The sequence below is a fragment of the Stenella coeruleoalba genome (assembly GCF_951394435.1).
Source record: "Stenella coeruleoalba genome assembly, chromosome: 5".
NCBI classification, from domain to species: Eukaryota; Metazoa; Chordata; class Mammalia; order Artiodactyla; family Delphinidae; genus Stenella; species Stenella coeruleoalba.
Genome location: NC_137150.1, coordinates 61037896 through 61058998, shown reverse-complemented (window position 1 = coordinate 61058998; position 21103 = coordinate 61037896). Strand labels below are relative to the sequence as shown.

The window sequence follows — 21103 nt, the reverse complement described above, 5'->3', positions numbered from 1 at the left end:
TATGTTGAATGAGTCAGTCAGTTTTGTTTTACCTGAAGACTTTGGGGGTCTAACTTCTATTCTTTTCATCCCAAATTTATCACTTGACTAAAACTATATAAATAGAAAAAAGCCTATATTCTCATGTCCTCTGACCAAGAATCTGTTCTAAGAATGTACATGTTGGATATGACATGGTAAAGTCAGTGCTGCCACAGGAAGAAATGAGGGGCAGGCTTTGCAGGAAGAAGTTTATTATACTCACAGGTCAAAATAATCAATGACTGAAGAAATATAAAGTCATCAGTTAAAGGCTACAAGGGGGGTGTGTTTCAGAGATGAGAGTGAGTAGGGGTATGATATTGTCCCTGCTACAGAGAGCTGGGACTGCTCCCTGGGCAGGACCACTGCAGTGGAGTAGAAAGGGACAGATTGGAGTATGTCATCCGCCTCTAGATGTCTGGGCATTTGTTCATCAGCAGGCTTGTTAATTTATGAAAACCCACTCACAATCACCTCCAGACTTTCTCCACATGAGATAAGTTGGGGGTATATCACCATCCCTCACAGAAGGGGCATCAGTGTAGTGAATCTTCTCAGTCCATACTCCTCAGTAGGTCCTTGTGTCCTAATTTTATTTTGATATTCACCAGCCCACCTTTTATTTGAATTTTCATTGCAGATTTTTAGGTCTCAGTACAGCGTTTGCTTTTGGTGGCTGAAGGGTATACTTTAGCCTGGGAACTTTTGACAAAAATTTACCTAAAGCAAGACCTGACTTCTAGGCAGCTTAGAACTGAGCTCACTGATTCAAGTCACTGTTTTGTTGCAGGCTGTTCAACACTGCTCTTCCTCACTCAAAGGGGGAAAATGGAAAGAGTTACTTACTGGTTGAAGTAACCATCTTTGGATATAAATGCCTGATTAGGCAAAGTTGAAGTACTATTTAAACAACAGTAGGGACTTCTGTGGTGGTCCAGTGGTTGAGACTCTTCGCTTCCATGTCCCCTGTCCGCACAGGGGATATGGGTTCGGTCCCTGGGGGAACTAAGATCCTGCATGCTGCATGGAGCAGCCAAAAAATAAAACAAATTTTTAAATTAAATAACAGTAGAATCTAGATGAGCTACTTAATTATCTGTGAGTAATATATTGGTTTTTTTCTGTTTTAGATCGTTATGTTAAACTCCATTTCTGACCTTCATCACTACATCGACAAAAGCCAACTGACAGAGGACTTAGGGGGAACTTTGGAATATCACCACAGTCAGTGGATAAATCATCGAACTGTAAGTACCAATTTATGTGCCCTTTTCAGTGTCCCTCCTGGTTTTCTAGAGACAGGAGACCTAGAGATCAACTGTTGGGCAGTCATTGCCCGTGACTGCCTAACATCGGGAAGGTTGGGTTTTCTAAGCAACAGGCTGGGGGAGAGACAAGGTGCAAGGATAAAAGCTAGGGCTTCTCTTGCTGATTACCTTCGCCTTGGCTCATTTTATGGTATGGGGGTTTTGGGGGACTTGATTTAGGGTGCACCTGGGGAGTTTGCAAAATACCCTGCTATACGTCAGAGAATTTAATTTACTTGATCTAGGATGGGTCTCAGGCATTAGTGGGTCACAAAAGTCCCCAGATGATTCTAGTGTACAGACAGATTGAAACCGACCAAGTCAGAAGAAGCTGCATTGAAATGTTGCCACCATTGCTTCTTATCTGAGCTCAGGGGAGTTACTAAACCTCTCTTGAGTTTGTTTTCTCCCCTGCAACTAACACAGTGGTTCTCAGCTTGGGGCAATTTTTCCCGCAGAGGACATTTATTGATGTCTTCAGATAGATGTTTTTTATAGTCATAACTTGGGGAGAGGGGTGTTACTGGCGTATCCTGGGTAGGAGCCAAGGATGCTGCTAAATATCTTTTTTTTTTTTTTTTTTTTTGCGGTACGTGGTCCTCTCACCGCTGCGGCCTCTCCCGTCGCGGAGCACAGGCTCCGGATGCGCAGGCCCAGCGGCCACGGCCCACGGGCCCAGCCGCTCCGCAGCACGTGGGATCCTCCCGGACCGGGGCATGAACCCGTGTCCCCTGCATTAGTAGGCGGACTCTCAACCACTGTGCCACCAGGGAAGCCCTAATATGTTTCTATTTGGTTTTTTGTTTGTTTGTTTGTTTTTGCGGTATGCGGCTTCTCACTGTTGTGGCCTCTTCCGTTGCGGAGCACAGGCTCCGGACGCGCAGGCTCAGCCGTCATGGCTCACGGGCTCAGCCACGTCCGCGGCATGTGGGATCTTCCCGGACCGGGGCACGAGCCCGTGTCCCCTGCATCGGCAGACGGACTCTCAACCACTGTGCCACCAGGGAAGCCCCTGCTAAACATCTTATAATGCACTAGACAGCCCCCCACAATAAAGAATTATCTGGACCAACATATCAGTAGTGCCAATGGTAGGAAACCTTGGACTAACAAAAGCTACCTGAAGGTTTGATATGCAGAATAAGTGATATAATGTCTATGAAAGCATCTGAAATATAGTATTTTACTTTTTCCTACTTAGTCGTAGTGATGGTTATTATGCTAAACTAGAAGGGTCAGGAATATTAAGGAAAAAGTGAGATTGAAACTCAGCAAATAATGTTTGTCTATATAAAGTTGTCATTCCCCTTTCCCTGCTCTCCTAGCCCCATACCCTTGAGAAGATTAGGTTTTCTATGCAAAATCAGAAGCTGCTTTCACCATCCTGAAAACACCTTGCAGTGTCAGCACACCTCTCTATCTACTCACTTTGGAAACATGTTGTTCAACATTTACTGATGAGGATGTCCCTGGTGCCGCAGTGGTTAAGAATCCACCTGCCAATGTAGGGGACATGGGTTTGAGCCCTGGTCCGGGAAGATCCCACATGCTGTGGAGCAGCTAAGCCCGTGCGCCACAACTACTGAAGCCTGCATGCTTAGAGCCCATGCTCTGCAACAAGAGAAGCCACCGCAATGAAAAGCCCACACACCGCAACAAAAAGTACCCCCACTCTCTGCACTAGAGAAAACATGCACACAGCAGTGAAGACCCAATGCAGCCAAAAGTAAATAAATAAATTTATTTATTTTAAAAAAATTTACTGATGAACAAACACCTCAACTACATTTGATTAAGTAGGAGAATTCACCTGTTTTAGAGTGTAATGTTTTCTTTTTGGTTGTGTTTATAAATTTTATTTATTTATTTATTTATTATTTTTGGCTGCATTGGGTCCTCGTTGCTGTGCGTGGGCAGAGATAGTTGCGGCGAACTGGGGCTACTCTTCCTTGCGGTGCACGGGCTTCTCTTGTTGCAGAGCACGGGCTCTAGGCGTGCAGGCTTCAGTAGTTGTGGTTCACGGGCTTTACAGAGTAAAGAGGTGATTTATCTAAGGTCATATGGTCAAGCAGTGGCAGAGCCAAGACTAAGGCCAAGCTTTTCTGAATCACTCTATTAGGGGCAGGTCCTCTGTACAATTTCCCATTAGTGATTACTAATAATCACCAATTACTAATAATCACTAATCAGACACATGGAATCAAGTTATTTTGTTAATTGGACTCGCCACAGGAAGGCTTTGGCTTTCCCCTATTTCTAGGATGACATTTCCAGGCTTTACACCTGATTCTCTTAGTTCTTACTGTTACATTTGTAAGGTACTCATCTGTGCCCAAGATCCTTTCAAATTTGCCATTCCTTTTGATCCTCAGAAAACTCCTGAAAAAATAGAACAACCATTGGTTGAATCCTGCCTTCTTTCCTTCCTTACTGTCCTAGTAATATGATCTTGGCCAATTTACTTGACCTGCTAGAGCTTCAGTTCCCTCTTCTATGAAATGGAGGTAAAATGCCTTCCACTCTAGATTATTGAGATGACAGACAAATGTATAGCACAAAGTACAATGCATGGCCTATTTCATATACTCAGGAAATAGTTCTCCTGTCCTATTGAGAGAGCATATTGGTGAATGTTAATCCCTCCACACTGTTATGATTGTCTGAACTTCCAGGCCATTGAAAACTTTGCTCTGGCGTTGAAGAGCACTGCTCAGATGCTCCAGACTTTTGGGGCCTGCCTAGCCGCAACAGAACTGCCCAGAAGCATGTCATCCTCTGAAGACCTTCTCATGTCCCACACAAGGCAGCAGGGCAAGTTGCAGGTGAGTGGTCAGTAATCTCTCAGAGGCCAGCCTATGTGCTGGCAGATGGTCAGCTTCCTGGAGAGTGCTGGGAGCAGAATTAAAAGTTAGGCCCTCTTGTTCCCACTTCTCCAGTAACTTGGCAGCCACTAATCACCTTTAATCTTCTAGATAGGCAGTGTGTAAAGAGGAAAATCTCTTAATGACTGGGTAGTACATGTGAAATGTTTGCAGGTTGTGAGAAGCAGCCCCTTAAAAGGGAACTCATTCCAGCTTTGTGCTGGTGAGACAAGGTGTGTGAACATCCCTTCAAGGTCCACACTCCTATGATCTTCTCGGGACAGAACAAGATACAATGGGCTGAAATTGCAGGGAGGAAGGGAGGGAGAGATGGGAGTCGGCTTTTGAAGCATAAGCTTTCCTGAGGCTGTTGTGAAGTTTTGGGCCAGACTAGTAAGCTGATTTATTGCTTCACTCTCTCAGGGATGTGTCTTTTTATTTGGGGACCAATATGAGAAAGAGAACTATGAAAGGTGCTCTGAACTGGGTTTAAGGAGAGGCATCTACTGAAGGATTCATAAAAACATGTCAGAACCTGCTGGGAAGGCAGCTTGGCAGATTCTTTTAGGCCATGCAGTAAAGGGAAGTCTTCTCAGGGCTTACTGGCTGGGTGTCAGCCACTTTCTGTCTCCAGAAACAGACCAAGTCTATTATTTAGCAGGAGACCAGAACTCAACAGGGCAGCAAATCAAGGATTGGAAGGTTGATACATCGTAGCATTGCATGTATACTTGCTGTGTTGAGCTTAAGAAGAGCTAAACTCTTTTATCTGTGACCCAAAATTTGCAAAAACTTTGCTTTGCTAGGTGATTGATTTTTTATTTATTCAGCATGTATTGACGACCCACCACCACATGCCAAGAAAACAACAAACAAAATGCAAACTCAAGGAACTCATAGTTTAGTTAGGGGAGTCAGAGTCTAGTAGTTGAGGCAAATTAATTCTTCCATGTGTCAGGGAGCACTGTTTAATTCTATCTTTAAGGGTCTTGGTTACCAAAAAGAATTCAAAATGTATTCTCAAAATTACTCTGAGTAACCAAAAGATCTGGTTTGAAACTGTAGAAGCCTGAAAGCATCCTGGAATTTTCCCAGGAAATGCCTCTGAGAAGCATGACCATTTTCTTTGCCAAACAAATGGGCCAAGTTCACCTCCCATGTTTCTTGGAAGAGACGGCATGGGGTGTGGAAGGCTGGGTCGAGGGTGCCTCTGTGAAGACTGCTAGGAAAGGGCTGGTGATCCACGCCCACAGGTCACAGACCACAGGAGCCTACAGAGCAGTCAGTTAGTATATAGGTGTGATGTTGAGCATCAGAGCTCCAGCCTGGGCTCATGAGCAAGGGTGTTCTGTGCCTCATTCCAAGAAGGGTTGGGAGAGGTTGCAGAGCAGAAACATCAAGATGACAATGTGGCCAATCATGGAGGCCTCTGGGGAAAAGGTGAAAACAAATTGGATTTTAGATGAGGACACATATCTGAGGGATGAAATCAGCCAGTCAGATCCTGCTGTATGTGCAGTGAGGGTTCCCAGGGAAGGCAGATGAGTGGATGTTCTGTCATCTCTACATAGACCAAGAGTTCCACAAAGGGAAAGGGAAGGAAAGAACCAGTCTCCAAGATGGAGTAAGGTCATTTTCTGGTTCATGGTGGCCAGCTGTTCTTGGAATTAAAACACTATGTGTGTAAGTCAAGTTTGACTTCTTTGTTTCATATCTTATAAATTAGAAGCAAAAATTCCAAAATCATTAAACTAGGTTTAGATTTTTCCTTTTTCCCATCCAAAAAAGCTTTAGAGAGAGAAAGAGTTTATATTACAAAAAAGGAATACTATTTAAACTTTTATGAATAACTTAGTTTTTGTGATTATTTTACATAATTTTATTTTTATTTGAGTATTTTCCTATCTTTTAAAACCAAAGTTTCTATAACTAGTTGAATATTTTTTTTTTCATTTGGAAAGCATCTTTTCCAAGTGAAAAAATAGTGTAAGATTCATCCTCAGAACAGTGAACTTTTAAATCTATTTAAATATCTATACAAGTTACAGTGTATGATTTAAGGCTTCCTCCCAGCCCAGAGAGTTTTTGTCTGAACAGCACAGCATTAAGAGACTTGGTTTGACTTCTTGACTTCCTTTCTCTAGGGGATCTTTGAGAGCCCTTATTTTAGGTTCACATAAGCACATAGTTGCCTCTGCACTCAACCAGTCCCATACAGGATAAACCCTAGGAGAAACACACCAAGACCTATTAATCAAACTAACAAAAATTAAATTCAAAGAAAAAATACTAAAAGTAGCAAGGGAAAAGCAAAAAATAACATACAAAGGAATCCCCATAAGGTTATCAGCTGATTTTTCAGCAGAAACTCTGCAGGCCAGAAGGAAGTGTCACGATATACTTAAAGTGATGAAATAGAAAAATCCATAACCAAGATTACTCTACCCAGCAAGGATCCCATTCAGATTTGATGGAGAAATCAAAAGCTTTACAGACAAGCAAAAGCTAAGAGAATTCAGCACCACCAAACCAACTTTACAACAAATGCTAAAGGAACTTCTTTAGGCAGGAAACACAAGAGAAGAAAAAAACCCACAAAAGCAAACCCAAAACAATTAAGAAAACGGTAATAGGAACATACATATCAATAATAACCTTGAATGTAAATGGATTAAATGCTCCAACCAAAAGACACACACTGGCTGAATGGATACAGAAGCAAGACCCATATATATGCTGTCTCTTGTAGAGACCCACTTCAGACCAAGGGACACATACAGACGGAAAGTGAAGGGATGGAAAAAGATACTCCATGCAAATGGAAATCAAAAGAAAGCTGGAGTAGCAATACTCGTATCAGATAAAATAGACTTTAAAAAAAAAGACTGTTAAAAGAGATAAGGAAGGACATGACATAATGATCAAGGGATCAATCCAAGAAGAAGATATAACAATTATAAATATTTATGCACCCAACATGAGAGCACCTCAATACATAAGGCAAATGTTTACCATCAAAAAAGGGGAAATTGACAGTAACACAATAATAGTAGGAGACTTTAACACCCCACTTACACCAATGGACAGATCAAACAGAAAATAAATAAGGAAACACAAGCTTTAAATGACACAATAGATCAGATAGACTTAATTGATATTTATAGGACATTCCACCCAAAAGTGGCAGAACACACTTTCTTCTCAAGTGCACATGGAACATTCTCACATCTTGGGTAACAAATCAAGCCTCAGAAAATTTAAGAAAATTGAAATCGTATCAAGCATCTTTTCTGACCACAACGATATGAGATTAGACATCAGTTACAGGAAAAAAACTGCAAAAAACACAAATACATGGAGGCAAAACAGTGCACTACTGAATAACCAAGAGACCACTGAAGAAATCAAAGAGGAAATTAAAAAATACATAGAAACAAATGACAATGAAAACACGATGACCCAAAACCTATGGGACTCAGCAAAAGCAGTTCTAAGAGGGAATTTTACAGCAATAAAATCTCACCTCAAGAAACAAGAAAAATCTCAAATAAACAACCTAATCCTACACTTAAAACAACTAGAGAAAGAAGAGCAAAGAAAACCCAAAGTCCTTAGAAGGAAAGAAATCGTAAAAATCAGAGCAGAAATAAATAAAATAGAAGCAAAGAAAACAATAGCAAAAATCAATAAAACTAAAAGTTGGTTCTTTGAGAACATAAACGAAATTGATAAACCTTTAGCCAGACTCATCGAGAAAAAAAGGGAGAAGACACAACTCAATAAAATTAGAAACGAAAAAGGAGAAATCATAACTGACAAAACAGGAATACAAAGTATTATAAAAGACTACTACAAACAACAATATGCCAATAAAATGGACAACCTTGAAGAAATGGACAAATTCTTGGAAAGGTACAATTTTCCAAGACTGAACCAGGAAGAATTAGAAACTATAAACAAACCCATCATAAGTAATGAAATTGAAACTGTAATTAAAAATCTTCAACCAAACAAAAGTCCAGGACCAGGTGGCTTCACAGGCAAATTCTATCAAACATTCAAGAGAAGAGCTAACACCTATCCTTCTCAAACTCTTGCAAAAAATTGCAGAGGGAGGAACACTCCCAAATCTGTTATACGGGCCAGCATCACCCTGATACCAAAACCAGACAAAGATATCACAAAAAAAGAAAATTACAGACCAATATCACTGTTGAACATAGATGCAAAAATCCTCACCAAAATACTAGCAAACAGAATCCAACAACACATTAAAAGGATCATACACCATGATCAAGTGGGATTTATCCCAGGAATGCAAGGATTCTTCAGTATATGCAAATCAATCAATGTGATACACCATGTTAACAAATTAAGGAATAAAAACCATATGATCATTTCAATAGATGCAGAAAAAGCTTCTGACAAAATTCAACACCCATTTATGATAAAAACTCTGCAGAAAATGGGCATAGAGGGAACCTACCTCAACATAAGAAAGGCCATATATGACAAACCCACAGCAAACATCATTCTCAGTGGTGAAAAACTGAAAGCATTTCCACTAAGATCAGGAACAAGACAAGGATGTCCACTCTTGCCACTCTTATTCAACATAGTTTTGGAAGTCCTAGCCACAGCAATCAGAAGAAAAAGAAATAAAAGGAATACAAGTTGGAAAAAAAGAAGTAAAACTGTCACCGTTTGCAGGTGACATGAGACTATACATAGAAAATCCTAAAGATGTCACCAGAAAACTACTAGAACTAATGAATAAATTTGGTAAGGTTGCAAGATACAAAATTAATGCACAGAAATCTCTGGCATTCCTATACAGTAACAATGAAAAATCAGAAAGAGAAATTAAGGGAGCACTCCCATTTACCATTGCAACAAAAAGAATAAATACCTAGGAATATACTAACCTAAGGAGGCAAAAGACCTGTACTCAGAAAACTATAAAACGCTGATGAAAGAAATCAAAGATGACATAAACAGATGGAGAAATATACCATGTTCTTGGATTGGAAGAATCAACATTGTGAAAATGACTATACTACCCAAAGCAATCTACAGATTCATTGTAATCCCTATCAAATTACCAGAGGCATTCTTCACAGAATTAGAACAAAAAAGTTTACAATTTGTATGGAAACACAAAAGACCCCAAATAGCCAAAGCAATCTTGAGAATGAAAAACGGAGCTGGAGGAATCAGGCTCCCTGACTTCAGACTATACTACAAAGCTACAGTAATCAAGACAGTATGGTACCGGCACAAAAACAGAAAGATAGATCAATGGAACAGGATAGAAAGCCCAGAGATAAACCCACGCACATATGGTCACCTTATCTTTGATAAAGGAGGCAGGAATGTACAGTGGAGAAAGGACAGCCTCTTCAATAAGTGGTGCTGGGAAAACTGGACAGGTACATGTAAAAGTATGAGATTAGATCACTCCCTAACACCATACACAAAAATAAACTCAAAATGGATTAAAGACCTAAATGTAAGGCCAGAAACTATGAAACTCTTAGAGGAAAACATAGGCAGAACACTCTATGACATAAATCACAGCAAGATCCTTTTTGACCCACTTCCTAGAGAAATGGAAATAAAAACAAAAATAAACAAATGGGACCTAATGAAACTTCAAAGCTTTTGCACAGCAAAGGAAACCATAAACAAGACCAAAAGACAACCCTCAGAATGGGAGAAAATATTTGCAAATGAAGCAACCGACAAAGGATTAATCTCCAAAATTTATAAGCAGCTCATGCAGCTCAATAACAAAAAAACAAACAACCCAATCCAAAAATGGGCAGAAGACCTAAATAGACATTTCTCCAAAGAAGATATACAGACTGCCAACAAACACATGAAAGAACGCTCAACATCATTAATCATTAGATAAATGCAAATCAAAACTACAATGAGATATCATCTCACACCAGTCAGAATGGCCATCATCAAAAAATCTAGAAACAATAAATGCTGGAGAGGGTGTGGAGAAAAGGGAACACTCTTGCACTGCTGGTGGGAATGTGAATTGGTACAGCCACTATGGAGAACAGTATGGAGGTTCCTTAAAAAACTACAAATAGAACTACCATATGACCCAGCAATCCCACTACTGGGCATATACCCTGAGAAAACCATAATTCCAAAAGAGTCATGTACCACAATGTTCATTGCAGCTCTATTTACAATAGCCCAGAGATGGAAACAACCTAAGTGTCCATCATCGGATGAATGGATAAAGAAGATGTGGCACATATATACAATGGAATATTACTCAGCCATAAAAAGAAACGAAATTGAGCTATTTGTAATGAGGTGGATAGACCTAGAGTCTGTCCTACAGAGTGAAGTAAGTCAGAAAGAGAAAGACAAATACCGTATACTAACACATATATATGGAATTTAAGGGGAAAAAAATGTCATGAAGAACCTAGGGGTAAGACAGGAATAAAGACACAGACCTACTAGAGAATGGACTTGAGGATGTGGGGAGAGGGAAGGGTAAGCTGTGACAAAGTGAGAGAGAGGCATAGACATGTATACACTACCAAACATAAGGTAGATAGCTAGTGGGAAGCAGCCGCATAGCACCGGGAGGTCAGCTCGGTGCTTTGTGACTGCCTGGAGGGGTGGGATAGGGAGGGTGGGAGGGAGGGAGACGCAAGAGGGAAGAGATATGGGAACATATGTATATGTATAACTGATTCACTTTGTTATAAAGCAGAAACTAACACACCATTTTAAAGCAATTATACTCCAATAAAGATGTAAAAAAAAAAAAGCTATGCTCGCCCCTCAGGGAACACACATAATTCCTGTTAAAGTTAATAGGAGTCAAGTGCACATCGGCAGACAGAAGAGACGCAAGCAGGGAAACCAAGTATCTGGCAATAGGCTTTGAGCCTGAATCTGGGCCTCCCTTTGCACAGGTAGTAGGTATCCTGGTTGACATTTACATTAAAAATTTAGTGTCTACCCTCTTTGATATTCTGCTGCCTCAGGCTCCCCAGGTGACAGTCCAATTATAGAGCTGGAGCAGCAAAAAGGACACGTGATTTAAGGGGAAAAAATATTAAAAGGGGGAAGAATTAAGAACCTGGATTTACAAAGAATCTGTATTTACAGTCGTCCCCCACACATTTACCCATCCTACTGTGAACGTAGGTGGTATCCTGACAGCAACAATGTCATAACAACTAGAAATTGAAGATTAAATTTGCACGGTGCCCAAGAGTGTCCCTGCTGTGGGGCTGAGGGAAGGAAGAAAAAGATGAAGGGGAATCAGCTGCTCCCAACCTAGCAAGACGGCTGTGGAGGGAATTCAAATTCCACAGGGCAAGCGCTGTGGAAGCACAGAGCTGAGCAAGTAACTCTGCGGGAGGGAAGGTTGAAGGTTTCAGAGGAAGGAGGGGTCAGGACACGGGGAGACGAAGGAAGGGCATCTGGCAGAGAGCTGTCTCTGCCAAGGCACGGGGGACCCCAGCAAGTTCTCTGCAGCACCTGAGGTGCTGGGTGCCTGGTTGGGGGCAGGACTGCAGACCGCAGAGGGCCCTGCAGACACGCTTTCCTGGGAACTGGATCGAACGGATCCTGGAGCAACGAGGAGCAATCAGGTCTGCACAACAAGGAGTTCTGCATTATAGAAAAAGCACTAGGACATAGGGGCTGGAGGGTGGGGACACTGGGGGAGAGGCCTGCTAGAAAGCTCCCACAAAGAACTTTCTAGGTCAACAGAATTAGGGTTCGTGACCAAGACAGGGACACTGGGGAGTTTCAAGCATGGGCAGTAAATGCCAATAGGGACCCAACGGTCATATAAATGAGTATGACAGACTCAGCACAAACTCCCAAAAAAAAAAAAAAAAGCTTTTTTTAAAAAAAATTTTGCTTTTAAAAAGAATTACAAGGTATTTTCATAGGCCCTAGCAATAATTTTATAGTTTTAAGAGTTTTTAAAGACCCTTTGTTCAAACTCTACTTGCAGTAACTCTACATAAGTTAGAAAGAGGTAGGCAGAGAGGTCTAATTTTTGCACAGGAAGACAGAATTGGAATTCTTATGAATACCAATAGGTATTTCAATAGATACAAAATACCATAGGGTATTTTGATGTTAATACCCTAATAATCAGTGTTTTGATCTAGTTTTATATCACAGGGAGATCTCTCTCAGCAGTTACTGAGGAAAGGGGATGTCTCATCTCTTTCAAGGACTTTTTTCTCTAAATTGTGAAGATTTGCATTTTAAAGGCCAGATTCTGGAATTCATTAGTCAACATTATAGACAACACAAGATAGTAGAGCTAACTTTTAATGGCAGATAGCGGGTAAGTATTAAAAGTGGAATAAGGAGTATAAAGCATTCATGTATTCCCTAGGCTCTCACTGATTGTTTTACTTCCCACCTTACCTCCACACCCAGCCCATGACACAACCGAGCACAGGGCCTGGCATGTAAAAATAGTTCTTTATAGTAAATACATTTTAAATGAATGAATATGTGTCTACATTCATGCTTACCCTTGTCACAGAAAAGAATTCCTCCCAGAAAATTTAAATTCTTTTGACACTGAAGTAGTCCCCAGTGCCTTGCTAAGTAGGTCTTCTTCTGACCAACTGCTTGTTTCCATAATGATGGAACCATAATGTTGAGTACATACTCGGACAGCCCTACCAGTTGTTAAAAGAATTAAAGATTTATATCCCTTGAGAGCTTCATTCTACCTCCCTGGCCCATTTCGTAGGACCCACAAGACCTCCTCATGATTCTGGCAACCCTTTAACCCACTAAAGGGTTAACACCTGGACCACAGTTGGCCTCAGGACTGTTTCAGCATTTCACAAACTCCATTTGGGGGTTAGGCAACTTACCTTTATGCTGTCCAAGTACCATAGTTACTTATTCTTTCCCTCTGTGTTTATGGCAGATTTTGGTAACCCTACTGAAGCTGACCATGTGGTCTGGTCCCAAAGTGTAACCAGGTTACAATTTTTCCATGTATTTTTTAAAATTTATTTTTGGCCATGCTGTGCAGCATGCAGTATCTTAGTTCCCCAGCCAGGGATCGAACCTGTGCCCCCTGCATTGGGAGCATGGAGTCTTAACCACTGGACCACCAGGGAAGTCCCTTTCCTTGTATTTTTAACCATGTAAAGGAAATACACAGTGTATGACATCACTTACTAAGATTCATCTTTTCACTCTCATATACTTTCCTCACATTCTGCAGCTTTTTGGCTGTATCTCTCTTACAAGTTTCCCTTTCCAATGTCTCCTTCTTGCCCTAGCAATATGCTGCTTCTTGTTTGGTTCCTCCATCTTTCCTCCCAATTCTGTATCGCACATCCTGTATGTGTGTGAGTGTGTGTATAAATATATATAAATAAGATAGTGGCTAATGCCACAATACTGCTGGAATGCCGGAAGCTTAGAAGCAGTTAAGAAACTGAGTAGAAAAGCCAAGACCCTTTTTCATGGGAAGGAGAGAAGGGAACAGCTAAGAGCACTTACTAATGAGTGCTTTTTTCTCCCCCACCATATCTTACTTGTCTTTATCCATCTGCAATGTAATTTCCTTTAGACCATTTTTAATTCATCCAACCTACAAATATTTAACGAGCACTGATGAGATAAGAAATGAGGGCTGATACCTGAGAGTGGAGAAGAAGGGATATGTCCAGTTACCAGGCAGGAATACCAGTCAAGTGGCCGACTTGGGGCATTACCTGGAGAGGACAGAGCCACAGGGGCTGTCCAAAGAATTTTGATCAGAGGAGTCAAATCTATCATCAGCCAGATCTTGGGACAAGTTTGAGGCTGGGTATAGGTAATGGAAGCCTTCAAAGGGGTGAATACTGGAGTGGGATGGGAGACGAGGAACAAAGGCGTAAGGTTGAGAGGGCCTGGATTTCTGTGTGACTGGAGTGGAGAGTATAAAACTCCTCCCACAGGGAATGAGTTCTGCATCAGTGAGGCTGGAGATGGCTGGGACTGGAGGAAGAGATTTAGTGTTCATGTGCATGGAGGAGATTGTTTTGTAACTATTCTTACCTTCAGGGCATACCAAACGAGCATCCTGAGTGACCCAGGAACAAAACCCAAAACTCTCAGCAGCAAAATTCTAGGCGAGGCTCCACCCCTTTTGGCTACCCTTATGCTTAATGCTCAGGGCATTGAGAGACCACCTGTATTATGTGAGTAGAGGACTAGAGCCACTGGATTTGGAAAGAGAGAGGCTGACATCTTCCCCAGTTGCAGTGCCCTAAGTCCCTATGTAAAAAGAGGAGAATAGACTTGCCTTGGAAATATGAATCTTTCCCTGTCAAACTGAAATTGCTACCCATCTCTGCTGAACTTTGATAACTGAACAAGGCCACACTCTGGGGGCAGGACTGGCAGCTGTTTATTGATGAGACCAGATGAAGTTTTTTTTTTATGGTCAACTAGCAGTGATTACATTATTATTGCATGGCGTTTTCCAGCACTTAACTTTTGATATCTGTCATTTTCTTGTTTCTGGTCACTATCTTGGATTAAAACCAGATTTTATTAACTAATTGTTTTTAATTTACAACAACTTGAGATACACACAAAAACTTAACAGTTGTTGCTTTTGGAATGGGAAAGTGAATGGGCTGTGGACACAGACTTGATGTTTTCAATATGTACCCTTTTGTATATTTTGAATTTTGTATTGTGCATGTATTACCTATTTAGGAATAAGCTAATCAATTTAAAAAGCTATAGCTTGACTTCTTTAGCATTTAATTTGCTATATAATAAAAATATACCGAGCTACCATTTTCCTCACCTCAAATCTACCTAGAATTTGCTTTTAATTCCTCCTAAGAGAGACTGTATTTTCCTTTCTCTAGGATGAGCTAAAATTACTTGGAAAGCAAGGGACCACATTGCTGTCATGTATTCAAGGACAAGCAACCAAAAGTCCCACCAGCAAACTCAGTCTCAATGAAGCTGAGAATGTAGCTACCATGGAAAGGTGAGTGAGAGGGGTGGAATCTGCTTTTTCAGGAGAGAATACATAGAACCAGATGATCTGAAACAACCAAGAACAGATTGGAACAGCTGCTTATGGGTCTTGATGGGGTCACGAAAGAAGAATATTTGAGACAACGAAGGAAAAACCATGGTATCCTTCTGGCATCCATCTACAGAGATCTTTTTATGAGAATGCCATTCCCTCTTCCTATGGTCTGCTTTCATCCCAGGATATCAAGGAAGATGGTAGTATTTACTGAACTTCATTGCCAAATAACAGTTTGGTTGGGTGCTGTGCTTTGCACACCTGTCTTCTTAGGTGGAAAGAAATAGAGAGAAAGGTAAGGTTACCCGGGGTACATTTTAAAGCGTAGCAGCTGCATCTGAAGTGAAGTTTCTGCCTAGTCCTGAGGGTGTCCTGATGAAAAAATGGGAAATGTGGAAACTAGCTGAACTAGGAGAAAGTCATAGGTGACACAGACTTCATAATAAGGAGATTATCCCAATTAGTAACACTGACTAAAAACACGGGTGTTATCTCCATGAGCCTGTGGAAATGAATGCTGACTGCATGTCCTTTCTTGTTCTTTCTTGACAGGTTATTAGTTCAGTTGAATGAAACAGAAAGAGCCTTTAGTCAGTTCTGGTCTGCGCATCACCTGAAGCTTAATCAATGCCTACAACTGCGGCACTTTGAACACAATTTTTGTGAGGTATTATTTTCTTGTTTAATAAAACTTCCATTATGTTTCAGTGACTTCTGGTTCTCTCTTCGCCCTTGAACTCTGGGCATCGGGCTTCCCTCCCCTCCCTAATCCAGTCCCCTCCTTATATCTTTGATTCTTCTTCTCACCTTTTCAGTGGGTTAGCAATGTACTAGAATCCCATTTTCCTGTTGGCATACATGGTATTTCAGGGATGGTTTACCTTCCTTTTTGATTCAGTGAAGCTTTAATATTCCATCCACATGTGTCTCAGCACCCTCAGCTTAATCTGAAAGCTGATGAGCTGTAGAAAAAAAAAAATCTATATAGATACACATATGTCCTGAATCCTTTTTGGATTTTCAAGTTGTCTAGAGTATAACAAACCTATACCTCCACATGGGTGTCCATTGGCTTATGTCTGGGCTTTTCTAATGTGTCTTGTAGGTTAAGCTTGCCCTGGACAACGTGTTGGCAGAGCAAGCAGAGTTTACAGACATCGGAGACAGTGCGATGCGTGTGGAGCAACTTCTTAAGGAATACAAAAAGCTGGAAGGAAAAGGCCAGGTTTGTTTTTTTTGCCATTTTTGTGGACCAGGAAGAGGGTCACTGTGGATGGTGACAGATCATGGCCACTCATTATTGCTAGAAGGTTGCCAAAAGACACAGGAATGCCCAAATCCTGCCTTTTCAGTGACCTGAGGCTCACCCCAGGTCTCCAGGGAGATATGCACATTAACAACTATGAGGAATGATGAGGGCAGTGAGAGTTCTGTTAAGGCTGCCAGAGTGCCCAGTTGAGGCTGGAGGCTTCGGTGGGGTGAGAGTTCCAGGTGGCCCTGCCCATTCATGAGGTGACAGACTAGTGGGGGAAAAACAGGAAGGAAGATCACACTGGGTATGTTACCCACTGGGCCAGAGGTTGGGGCAGGAGTTGGTGGTAAGGAGGGGAAACTTTTAAAGGGCAAACCAGAGAAAAATAACTAGTTTTATAATAGGCAAGATGGGGAAAAGGGGGAAATTGGTCCACGTTAGTTCTGTTGCTACAGAGAGTTGGCAAAGCTTTCTCATGCTCAAAGAGTTGGAAATATCAAACTTGTAAAGGAACTTGAAAGGAATATATGTTTCAGATTCTCATACCAGAGTTAAACAGTTTCCCAGATCTGAACACAAATCAGCACTTAGGAGTGAGTCTATCTTACGTCCTTACAAATTTGGCTTATTATGAATTTAAGAAAGCCCAGTCATCTTTCCAGAGAAGTTCCTTTCTGCTTTTCTTTAATTGGGTTCTCTATATTTTTGTCTCTTGGGAACTAAGTCTTCTATGGTTACCACTTCCGTTCTGATCTAAGCTAGAGGTGTCTTTCCTCTAGATTATGGTAGATGGTAATTTTGTAGTACTAGAAATTTGCTTCTCAACATGTGATCCTCTGGCCAGAAGCTGTCACCTGAGTGAGAACTTATTAGAAATATGGGTAAATCTCAGGCCCCACCTCAGAATCAGAATCTGCATTTTAATAAGATCCCCAGGCATTTGACACACACATTAAAGTTAGGCTTTTGACACTCACATTATTGTTAGAGACATACTTCCCCAGAGAATAGTAACAAACGTAAACCAAGGCCACTCTGGCTTTAAGAGCTGTCAGTTGTGAATTCTGAGCTGGACGTGCTTTTGCACATGCATGAACCCATAGACCCACCTGTGCACCCAGACTCTCACTCAGCGATCCCATTCTTACCTGGTGAGCACTCCTCTTATTGATGATCGTTGACAACTAAATGCTTTAGTGCTCAAGGCATGAGAAATGTTTATTAAACAATGAAAAAAATTGAACTTCATGTATCTGATAATTATATGTCTCAGAGGCTCCAAGATAGTCCCAGTTCTATGCAATTTTAGTTTTTTTCAAGTGAACTCCTTATTAAATGTAGATGCTGTGTATTTTCATTTACATACATTCATATTTTAGGGACAATGCCTCATCAAGCCCAGTACCTTTATTTTTGGTTTAAAAAATATGGTGTCGTATACATATATCTCACCAAGGTAGCTACTGACCTACCAGGAAGGTATATCACCAAGGTAGCTACTGACCTACCAGGAAGATACTCATTCATCACCAGGTATTCCTTGTCTTAGATTCTGTGGCTATAGTGGCAAACCAGACAGTCAAGACTCTGCTTTCATGAGGGTTACATTCTACTGGGGAGAGACAGACAAGTGAAAAGTAATCAAATAAATAATCATATCAGAGAGTGACAAGTGGGATGAAGAAAGTAACAGGACATGATAGAAAGTGACTGGGGGGGTTGCTACTTTAGTAGTCAGGAAAGGCCTCTCAGACCTTTGATCTGAGATCTGTATAGCCATGCAAAGATTTAGCAGAGGAGCTGCAAGTACAAAGGTCTTGAGGTGGGAACGAGGCTGGGGGCCCAAGGAATGTGGCTGGAACATAATGAGACAGGAGAACACAGGTGGGAGCAATGGTGATGAGGACTGGATTTTATTCTCAGTGGAACTGGAAGCCATTGGATGGTGCTCTGGGTCGGGTTTTAAATACTGGGGGTGGATCTGCATGACTGCATTCACATCCTCTCTTCTGCCCACCTCCTTGGACTTGTGATCTTTGGTACATACTTCAAAAATCACTGACCAGAGGTAGGGGCAAAACCTATGGTCATGGGGCATCTTTCACGGGCAACATTCCTGAACAGTTGGGCTAACCTACAACCCGGAGCCCAGAAAGATTGGTTTTACCCATCCTGTGCCTTGCTTACCCTGTTTTTTACTTATTTGCTAAAGGATGCAGTAGACCTATCCCTCTGCCTTTGGGTGAACCAAATAAAGCTATCTTATCATAACTGGGACTTTTTAAACATGTCTTCACTCAGATTTGTAAGCGGCATTGTTTCTTCAAGTGATATGGGCTTGGCTAATCTTTCCATTTGTCCTGTAAAGTGTTAGAGGAAAAAGGTAATGTTTGGGTAGAAGCCACCAAAACCTGCTTGAGGTTTGTCCTTTGCTCAGCACCCAGGGTCAGCTTCCCTTTCAGCAGAGCCACACACTGATTTCTGGATTGTTGCCAACCCCCTTACTCTGTGCAGTGGCATCATCCTCATGGTAGCCTCTGAGCCAACTCACTAACCAGAGTGGAGCCTGTTCTTTTACCCTCTTCTGGTTTGAGGGTTTAATCGTCTTTTTGTTTTTTTATACTCCAATAAAGATGTTAAAAAAAAAAGAGATACTAAGTGTTGTCTCTCCTTTTAGACCAGTGGTTCTTTTTTTTTTTAACATCTTTATTGGAGTATAATTGCTTTACAATGGTGTATTAGTTTCTGCTTTATAACAAAGTGAATCAGTTATACATATACATATGTTCCCATATCTCTTCCCTCTTGCATCTCCCTCCCTCCCACCCTTCCTATCCCACCCCTCTAGGTGGTCACAAACCACCGAGCTGATCTCCCTGTGCTATGCGGCTGCTTCCCACTAGCTATCTATTTTACGTTTGGTAGTGTATATATGTCCATGCCTCTCTCTCACTTTGTCCCAGCTTACCCTTCCCCCTCCCCATATCCTCAAGTCCACGCTCTAGTAGGTCTGTGTCTTTATTCCCATCTTACCCCTAGGATTAATCGTCTTTTGAGTGCTCATCTCTAATTCTAAGAAACAATGGTTCCAGTACCCCTCGTACTTCTTTAAAAGCAGAATTTGCTATAGGGTTTTGGCTGTGAGGTATGCTGGGACCTTTGCTGATGGGCCAACAAGGAGCAGACCAGGACAAAACAGGGAGACCCAATCGTTTCTCAGCCTTGACATCTCCCTCCAAGGCCAGGGGCCAGCAGTTACACTACTGTGTCCAAGAAGGCATGGAACCCAGATCATTAACCTCCTAGGGATGTAATCTAGCTGGAGGGGCATGACTTTTTTTTTTTTTTTTTTGCGGTACGCAGGCCTCTCACTGCTGTGGCCTCTCCTGTTGCGGAGCACAGGCTCCGGACGTGCAGGCTCAGCGGCCATGGCTCACAGGCCCAGCCGCTCTGCCGCACGTGGGATCTTCCCGGACCAGGGCACGAACCCGTGTCCCCTGCCTCAGCAGGCGGACTCCCAACCACTGCGCCACCAGGGAAGCCCATGACTTTTTTCTTTAATGGAAATTTTCAAGCACACAAAAAAGTAGATTGACGAGTACAAGGAAGTCCCATGTGTCTACAGCTCAGTTTCAACAACCATTAACTTTCTGCCTTTCTTGTTTCACCTGACCCTCTTCCGCATGCATTCCATTCCTATGCCGTTACTTGTGGGTCTGTCCTGGGTTCCCTGATATAGCAGTATCGCCCCTTCTTCACCATTTTCTTCCAGAATAAACATGTCCAGCTTCATCTGTTATAGCCATAGAGTCCTGGGGGGAAAATAAGCTATTATTACAATAAAGGTTTCTGAATTACATGTTGCAACTTGACCAGCCTTCTGAAATTTTCAGCATCTGAAAGATGCCAGGCAGGCTTATGATCAGAGTACCTGATTTCAGCCGTTTCTTTCTCATTATTTCTTTTTACTTTGGAGGTTTTGTTGCCTGATTATCTTGAGCAGAAGCTATATAGACTGAAAAATAAAATGCAATTTGGAGGTTTTACAGTAAACTTCTTGGCAGGCAGCTGAAGGATTTGATAGTCATGAATAATAATGACTTCGTTAATAATCATGTGCAGCCATTATTCTAGCACATGTGGGGAAGCCATGTAGGCTGGAAGGTGGCAAGACACAGGCTTTGGAGTTAGAAGGAACTGGATTCAAATCTCGGCTCTAACAGCTACCAACTGTGTGACCCTAGTCAAGTTTCTTAGCCTTTCTGAACATACCCTCTCATCTGTAAAGTGGGTAATAATTCCTACCTCACAAGAGTCCCTGGGAAGATGAAATGAATAGATGATGTATAGTAAGGACTTAGAGAGTGCTTGGAATGTAGTAGGTGGTCAGAGCTTAGACGCTATTATTATTATCCATTCATTTCAGTAGAGTAATTTTCCAGCCATCCAGTGGTGAATTCTGTATTGTATTTACGGATCCCTTCCCAAAATCCATTTGGACCTGTTATGGACATCTTTCCTCCAACATCTCAAGTGTTTTAAGAACAATTCTGAAGGGTGAGATGCTGCGTGCCACAGGGACGCAGCTGTGACTGCC

The 21103-nt window shown here is 41.6% G+C and overlaps 1 protein-coding gene across 1 annotated transcript in view; it reads left to right on the top strand.

Annotated features, from left to right (window-relative positions):
• Positions 1–21103, top strand: part of MCF2L2 (MCF.2 cell line derived transforming sequence-like 2) — a 219612-nt gene that overhangs the window by 76130 nt on the left and 122379 nt on the right. Inside the window, exons 6-10 of the mRNA XM_079921832.1 lie at positions 1152–1268; positions 4001–4150; positions 15085–15209; positions 15807–15921; positions 16360–16479. Coding sequence (XP_079777958.1) covers positions 1152–1268; positions 4001–4150; positions 15085–15209; positions 15807–15921; positions 16360–16479 — 627 coding nt within the window. The remainder of the gene's footprint in view (positions 1–1151; positions 1269–4000; positions 4151–15084; positions 15210–15806; positions 15922–16359; positions 16480–21103) is intronic.